The sequence below is a fragment of the Gymnogyps californianus genome, chromosome Z (genome assembly GCF_018139145.2).
Source record: "Gymnogyps californianus isolate 813 chromosome Z, ASM1813914v2, whole genome shotgun sequence".
Classification (NCBI taxonomy): domain Eukaryota; kingdom Metazoa; phylum Chordata; class Aves; order Accipitriformes; family Cathartidae; genus Gymnogyps; species Gymnogyps californianus.
Window position 1 is genome coordinate 16,922,900 of NC_059500.1, and position 8,872 is coordinate 16,931,771.

The 8,872-nt window shown below is 40.7% G+C and overlaps 1 protein-coding gene across 1 annotated transcript; it reads left to right on the forward strand.

Annotated features, from left to right (window-relative positions):
• ARL14EPL (ADP ribosylation factor like GTPase 14 effector protein like) lies at positions 1-8,184 on the forward strand. Its single transcript, XM_050913516.1, has 5 exons — positions 1-94; positions 2,065-2,241; positions 5,790-5,909; positions 7,368-7,507; positions 7,878-8,184. Exons 3-5 carry the CDS (start codon positions 5,799-5,801, stop codon positions 8,098-8,100), a joined length of 474 nt encoding a protein of 157 aa, XP_050769473.1. The 5' UTR covers positions 1-94; positions 2,065-2,241; positions 5,790-5,798; the 3' UTR covers positions 8,101-8,184.
• The last annotated feature ends 688 nt before the right edge of the window (positions 8,185-8,872 follow it).

Below are 8,872 nucleotides of genomic sequence, written 5' to 3' on the forward strand. Positions count from 1 at the left end.
AAGACATGGCGCTAAATAAGCCGTGAGGTGGTCTGTCAGCAGCTGGAGTGCCGGCCTGGTTGACAAGGAGGATTTACAGTCTCTCTGGAGAAAGGTGTTTTGTTCTCCCCTTCTGCCTCACACAAGCCTTTCACAGCCTCTTCTCCTTGGCATCTCAGCCACTAAAACTATCTCCCTGCCTTTCATGTGCCTCCTCCATGTCAGTTCCACCCCCCTTCCCCCCCCCCGGCAATGACTGTTGCTGATTTGACCATCCAGACAGGAGAAAACAAGAGGCAGAAACACCTGATAAACGTGGCAGTTTAGAAAAAAAGGGGGTGGGGGGAAGAAGAGGACGGGGAAATGAATTATAAACTGGGAGGAACACCACTAAGACCTCACTCTGTGTTAACGTTTTAACAATGAAATCATAGAGGCCCAAAGAACTGTTTCCCAATGGGATAAGAACATTACAGATTAATTTTTAACACTGAAAAATGCATTTTTTTCTCTTCAGCTGCCCCGTTCGTACTGGCTGCAGGATGGTACTGAGCACACTGCACGGCAGAGTGCACTAAGGTGTACAAGGAGCAATCAGCTTGACATTGGATAATGGCCAGGAAGCTTAAAAGAAATTTAGCAAATCTGTAACCATTTCTCTGCTCTTCTTTCTCCCCCCCGCCCCTACAAATAGTAGGGACATTTGTATCATATCTCCTGAAGTGTTATTTACAGCCACATGCTCCTGGTGGGGAAGACTTGTCCCTGTAGGAACCATTAGGAGTTTCACCACCAGAATCAATCTCTCTAAATGTCACCTAAGATTTAATCTACATGTACATCCTCACTTACTCGTAGCCTAACACCCACCCAGCAAAAACTATTCTGGCAGGCTGCACATTATCATGTATGCCATAATAAACAAATATAATAACTCATGCACAAACAATTCAGAAAAAGTTCAGATACACGTGTGTAAGTATTAGCAAAATGGAAGAAAAGGAGATATTAAACATAAGGTGGTTTAATTATAAATTTTGTATTTATAGAGTCAATAATTCCTGTTTTCTCCATTATGTAGAATATGGAGAAATCAGAAGAACATTGGAAAAAATATAGGAGAGTAAAACAGGTTGTAGGTTTCTGTTTGTGGCTTGCTGTTGTATGAGTACCTTGGAGGTTATGATTTTTTTTTCCCTTGAGGGATTTCTGTTTTATTTTTCACGACAAGGAAAACAGTCTGTGGAACAAAATGAAGGTATGTGTAGTAGCATTTAAATCACCTAGCTAAGGTCTGCTGCTAGAATGTTACATCAGCTTTTGGTTTTGAAAGTGTTTGGAGGGAAAGAAAATAGTGTGGTAAATAATAAATTTACTTGCCCTCAGACTGGGTTGCGAAATACCTTAGAGAATGGATGGATACAGCCAATGAAGATAAAAGGACACGTGAGACTATTTGTCTAAGCACAAGAGGAGAATTTATAAGACTTGACAGTTCTGAATGTTAGGATTTAGCTGTGTTCTAGGGAAGAGTAATGAAAGCCATAAGTGATTGCAGCAAGCTGGAAATTGGCATCTGGAGATATCAGGAGGAGCCTGAGTTGTCTCCACTAGTGCAACAAACAATCCTGAAAGACAGCAAGCTGAACCGTGAGGTTGCATTGTCACTTTAGCTATTGGGGACCAAATCTATTTGATGACTTTTGACTGTTGGAGATGTTGAACAGAATCCAGAATGTTTTGTCTAAAGTGGTAAAATATTCCTTTACTACATCCATGTCCAAAAAAAATCTTCATTTTTGTAAAATGCAGTAATTATTACAGTTTTTTTGTTTACTTACCTTTAAGAAAAAAAGCTCTAAGAAATACATTTGCTCTGTGAACACACCACAGATTCAAGTAATAAATGAGGACTCTCATCCCAGTTTATGTCATTTCTCTATTTCTACTCTGTGTGCTAAGCATAATTTAAAAGCCATAATTAATGAGAGAGAAAGTGTGAGGTCCTTTAAGACAGTTACCTGGCACTGTCTTCAGCCTGCTTCTCTGGGGAGCACTATTTTGATTATTTGTCTTCTGTTTCAGTCACTCCAGGGCTGATGTCATACTTCCACTATCAGAGGAATTGTGCAGCAGTAAACCTACGCTGTGCCAGCCCCTTCCTTTGGCAAGTACAGTTTAAAATTCCGGACAACCTCCTTTCTCTCTTGCTGTCTGCTCTGAACTGAACATACGCCCTTCAGAACTGCAGGTTTTCAGAAGGTAAGTCTGGCAGATCTCTTCTGCCTATTGCATGACAACCAGAAGATGCACATGATTTTATAGTTATCTCTCAGATTTCAGCTAAAGGATCCCTTACTTCCAGATATGGCAGAAAGGCTCTGGGTTTAGGAGGGAAAACTCATGAGGATTTGTTTTATTTTCCTGGGAGAGAGTGGGATTTGCTCCTCCAGACTTCTGTCACAGAATGGGCCATTGCTCTGTCGCCATGTTTATCAGTTTTCTGGGAAACCAGCTGAGTTACAAGGGATGAGACCTATTTCTTCATCTGGTCTGTGTTTTCTGGCTGGCTTCAAGGCCATCTTCTGAACCCACATGCACATTTGGGACTATGAGAGAAGGCACGGACTAGTTAGTAAGTGGCCTTTACATATCTTTACAGCTCAGTCTATAGTTGATCCTGAGGAAAATTAATTTATTCTCATTCTAATTTGGCTGGCACCAGATGTCCTATAGAGATTTCAAGATGCATACTTGAATGTGCCACAAACCTGACTGCTGGCTTCTGAGCCCACAGACATCTCTGCAGAACTAGGCTATGAGGAAGATGGGACTATTGCAATGGGTCAATCTAATCTATGTGGGCATAGGGGGATTAAAGCCATAGGGACAGCATCTTGTCTTGCCCTGGTAAAGGTGATGAACATGCTTACAGATCTCAGCCAGAAAGTCTCCAATGGCATGAACAAATACAACTTGAAAACAATGTTCTTTCGCTCTGGCAAGCCCTGCAGAGACACTAGCTTTAGGCTGCTGAGATCAAGCAGCCTGAAGTATCTGGAATGCCGGTCACCGCATTTCACACAAGCTGAAATATTCAGCAGTGCGATCTGCAAGGATCATAAATAGGAATATTAAATTCTTGAAAGAGCAGATACAGGAAAATATTTCTCTTATGAAAATCATAAACAAATGCAGTTCCTTCCAAATCCCAACATCTTCTGAAACTGTTCTCTGAGCAGAAACATCTGTGCCTTGTATAAGACCAAGTCTCTTTTAATATAACACAGCCTCTGATTTTCTTCGTCCCTTAATCTGCTTTTAGCCTTGTCAGCTGTGCTAAGGGTCTGTGCTGAAATTGCCAGTTCTCAGCCATATGCTATGGCCACAGTGGGATGTTGAGATGTGGATGATCACTTCCAGGAAGTACGTACTGCATTCAAAAGTTGTAGGAGAACACAGGTTTTGGTGGAGGAAGAGTGCAACTGATGGTTGTCCTCAGAGTTGAAATTTTTATGGAAGAGACTAGTGTTCAGTGCATTGCCCCTTGATTATCACTACAGCCAGACCAAAAACAGTAGATGAAAAAACTCTGCTTCAGGACCAAGAATACTTTCATTTGGATAATTAGGTTCTGCAGACTTGAGAGTGGATGTCTGAGTCTCACAGTCTCCCTCGTGCCCTTATACCCCTTCAGAACATGCTGTGGAGAATAATCGGCCCTGTGAGTCTCACCGATTTCTGAATCTTGCAGTTTCCTAGCCACACTCTGCCTCATTTTTGAGTATCTTTCCTGGAGATTAAAATTTAAAACTTTATCTTTACAATAAATATGGAGACAGAAATGTGCTACTTTTTCTGTGCAGGATATTTTCACTGAGGTGCAAGGGCATTTGAAACCTGCGTCTGGAACAAGTTGCCTGTTCCTTTTTCTGCCGGTACTTAAAAAGTGGCTTCTGATTTTGGGTGTTTGGCTCCAGATAACTGCTAGGACCTAGTTTCCCAAGGAGTCAAATATTTACACCACCAGCGGACACGTGGAAATTCTGCATGCTTACACTGGTAGCTGCCAATGGCTGTTCTGCTCCTGAACCCTGTACACTAATAAAACAGGCACGGATGATGGTTGTGCATACTCATAAAGTGCTTTAACAATGCTGGATGCATGGTTGGACACAAGAGGAGATGCAGGAAGCAAATCCTTATCAGGACTCCAACTTGAGTGCAAATGAAGAGCAATATTCACTTTCTCTGGAGCAGTGGCCTTCATTCTTGTTTTATTTGTGGGTCCCTAGCAGATTTCCAGTAGCAAAGCAGACTCCCTCATACAGCAAATTTTAATTGCCTGTTAATAGCTTTCCTTTTCTAATCCTAAAAAGATGCACAAGTCCCAGGACTAAAAGTGTTGCTGTAGAGCATCCTGTTGTGAACAGTGTCACAATCTCAGTCATTCTTCAGGTCACTGAAGAGGAGAAAGGAAAACCCTCTGCGAAACAGGCTGAAGGCTGTTCTTTTCACCTTTCAAAAAAGCGTCCTCTCCTGTTACTACAAGGTCTCTTCCTTCTCATTGCTATTCCCACTTTGACTGTCGCCCTGCAGGGAGGGGCTGCAACAGAAGGAACTAAAGGCCTGGACTCCCCTCCTGCTTCTCTCAGAGAGGTGCTGGCCCATTGGCAGTGGTGAAATGGAGATCTTCTCTGGGACAGGGTTTGGGCAACAATCCTAAAGTGCACGATAACCTAGCAGAGACCACTGCACTACCTTTCAGAGGCAATGGGAGGGACTGGGTAGCACTTGAGGAAGGGTTGGAGGAACTCCAAAAAAGCTTAAATATTTCTGGTGGTGTTTGAGGTTAAAGTCTGAGGCACTGGAACTGCATCTATTGCATAAAAGTTTTAACTAAGTAGCTTCACAAGATGGGTAAGAAGAAGTAGCTAACATCCATCCTGAACAGTTGCCACCACCGTTTCTGTGTGACGGGGGAGAGGTAATGGGTGGCATTTGTAAGACAGACTCACAGAACCCATAGTCCTCCCTGGGTGCTTTGTTAGCAGAACGAGTGATACACTTTTTTTCTATTAAACCTAAAAGTTACACATTCTATTTACACACAAAATCTTTCGCAAAGCTAAGGACTGAGATTTAAAAGCCAATAAGTTTACTTTTAGTCCATTGGTTGAAGTCTTCAGGAAGAAAATTGTGAATCTGCAGGGAATAGTCTAGTTGCTATGGACACACCTCTGACAAACGCTTTGGGTGTCTATGAATAATGTCAGAGAATATGCTCAGGCCCCTCCTGCTCCCTGCTGCCGCTCTTTTTTGGAGCCTTGCAAAAAGAACCGCAGCTAGGACAACAGTGTCACCTGCTGGTACGCGACATGACTGCTCCTGCGTGCTGCTGTCTTCGTTTCCACTGCACAAGGCCGATTGTTTTTATGTGTTCTGTGAGAATACCGCTTCTCACCTTTACATTAAAGGTGACAATGCAGTGAAGCGGTGTCAGTAACAGATTCAGAGATGACAGCATTTCTTTCAATTTCTGTTATTTAAACGCTAGAGATTTTCCGAGGTTTGCTTAATGAATTGTAGAGTGGCTTTGGTGATACAGCTTTTAGTTATATTATTTTAATACAGTTTAAAAATCGAGGCTGATGATACTGAGCCGCATTTTGTTCTACATTTGCTGTTGGTTAGGAATACATAAAAGCCCAGTATAGATATCACCTGCTGACCTTAAAATCTTCACTTAAACCACTGTGGATCTCACACTTCTGTATATGTCTAACATATGTATGTATGTATTTCACAAGGGTGGTCAAATGAGTGATCACGCAGAAGAAAACTGCAAGAAAAGCAATTCTGCCCAGGAAACATCTGCAGAAGGAAATGTCTCTGCTGCTAAGGACTGCTCAGTAACACAAAAGCAATTGGTATGACTTCTCCAGTACCATTTTATTATCAAGATACTCACCATTGCCCTCAATTTCTTCCATAATTACAAAAATAAAAAGCTGGAGTCAATAGGGAAATATCAGTAATAACAACAGTGAAATGGGACAAGTTTGCAGTGCAGTGATTTAGAGGGCTAAAAGCACTTCCTAGCTCAAATGAAATAGTAAGTAGGGAAATAGGAGAGTACTCTTAAAGGTAGGACTATCTCTATAGCTTATTATTTGTTTCCAACTTGAAATTGCATAATTTATGATCATGGACAATGATGATGCTGAAGCATATTTTTCTGCACTGAAAATCTACCCCAGACTCAAAAGCAGAAATTTCTGAATAAGGTAGGTGCATGAGATTGCCCTACAGGTTTTCAGGAGGGTGCAACTGAAGATGCACAGCATCAACCACCTTGTAAATAAGTGCACTCAAGTGCATGGATATTTCTAAATCACTGTATCAGCAGATTGGACTGAACTGCCACTGCTTTCCCCATAAGAAGCAATGAAGGCAGTCACTTTGTAAAAAAATCACTGTGGACTCTGAAAGGAATGACACCCTTCAGGGAGGCTGAGGGGTGGCAAGTCAGCTCCATTTACCTAAGAGGAGAAAAGATAAATTTGTATGTATGTTTGTGCCTTCGCGTAATGAATGACAAGTGTATGTTCAATGTCCACAGTCATTGTCCAAAGAGAAATTGTTTGACACAATGCCCATGTTTGTTTGCATTGACTTTAGACATGACTGTCAACATAGATGGGCGATGTGGAATGACAATACACAGAGCTGATGTTTTAACGTCCAAAACTATTCAGCAGTTTTAGTTAATTGCAAACACGGATTCCATAAAATAGGCAAGGAAATGCTCCCTCCTATTTCTTAAAAACTTTGCTCAGTTTAGCTTCTTTATTTTTGTCTGTGCTTTTTTCATACTCCTCGCTTGTGCAAATGCTTCCTTCCTGCACTAGTTGCTCCTCCAGACATTTCTCTTGCTCCCAGATTGTTTGAGCAAGGATGGTTTCTAGGTATCTGAGGGAACAGTGAAGGTAAGGGTGAATCCAGTTGAGATGCTTATAATCATAGTACTTGTTTTTACATTACGGATAAAGTTGAAGAAGAAAAATACATGATTCTGCCTCCCACAAGACAAGTTTCAAACTCTATGCCACGGTACCAGAGTCATTCATTCAGGGTCATGGTTGTTCCCTCTCCTGTCAGGATGCACAGTTGGTCAAAGGAATATTCGATTAAGTTAGACAAGCAAATATTTTAAACAGTGTGATCTTAATTTAGGTTGAGTTTTGCTTCGTTTTCCTACTTGTGTTGTTTTAAGTTATCAAGAATATTAATTTTGATGTCATTTGAAAGCCAGTGAGGACATTTGGCAGCTAATAAGTATTTGTTCCAATTGTACTAATTATAAACTTTCTGTTGTTTATTTATAGCAACAACTTGAGAAACAATTAAAATGCTTAGCCTTTCAAAATCCAGGACCTCAGGTAGCTGACTTCAATCCTGAAACTAGAGAGCAGAAAAAGAAAGCGCGCATGTCACAGATGAAACAAGATTTTTTTTATAAGCCCAAGTAAGATGTCCTAAGTAATTACATATTTTACTTTAAAAAATGGCTGGTATGCTGTTTACTGAATATAAATGAAATGAATAAAAGCATTAATATTTTGCAGAGAGATTTCTTATTACACATGAAAGCTGTGCTAGGAAAACAAGCTTTTTCTGTGTGACTTAAGAGAATTTTGATTTACTTCTTTGGTACGCTTTCATTTTTAATAACAGTGGCTGTTGTGATTAGGATATAATGCTGGTATTTCATTATGCTGCGACATTGTTAAAGAGGAAATATTTGTTCCTGCACAGATGTTTTCCACATTTATTTGGTTTAGTCTTCGAACATGTTGAAGTATTCTCTGAGAATCACTTTTTCTTCTCTTTCGCAGAATTACAAAGAAGTATGACAAACATGGCAGGCTGCTTTGTAATAACATCGATTTGTGTGATTGCCTGGAAAAGAATTGCCTGGGTTGCTTCTATCCTTGCCCCAAATGCAATTCAAACAAATGTGGACCAGAATGTCGCTGCAATAGGAAATGGGTTTACGATACAATTGCGACTGAAGCTGGGAATGTGATCAGCGTGTTGCCATTTTTTGTCCCTGACTGATTTTGTTCTGATAGTTTTTGCGCCTGAGCGAAGTTCTTCTTTCTTCACATTTTATTAAAGTAAATCTTGGCTTTATGAATTGTCTCTAGTGAAGTGCCTGGCAGTGGTGCTTGTCCTTCTTTATTGCTGCCTACGTAGCAGACTTTAACCTTCACCATTAAGTAAAAGTATGTATTTCATTCTTCCTCATCCTTGCAAGCTTTACTGAGGCATCTATTCAGTCCTCTCTAAATCTTGACTTTCTAAAACTGAAGGCGTCTGGACTGCTGTGGGAAGACAATTTTCTTACCCTGGGAAGCTGAACCACATTACTTGTAATGAGTGTTTTTTCTTGCCGATTTCTCTGCTTGTTCATTTACTCAGATGTGTGACACAGGTCTTTTGTGAATGCTTGTCCAAGTGTCTTTTCCTTCTGATGCATTCATGTCTTGTATACATGAGGCAGGAGTCATTTGAGCTAACACTGTGCTTTGAAACTAGGTCACCACTTCCCATGTGCCTCCATATATAAAGCAGAGGAGAGTGGAAACGACTCTGCAATTCTTTCTTGCTGCCCAGGCTACAAAACTGAAACCAACATGTTCAGTTAGCATTTTTTTTTTTACGGCATGTGGTGCACTCAACCTTGATCAGTCATTAATTATATAGCTAGAGGTAAATGGATTGGATATTTTTGCCTCTGGACAGAAAAGTGTCTTCAGTTCCAGGAGTTTCCTCTTCATGCAAGACATGATAAGTTTCAAATACCACAACTTACACCCAGTTTTCTGTC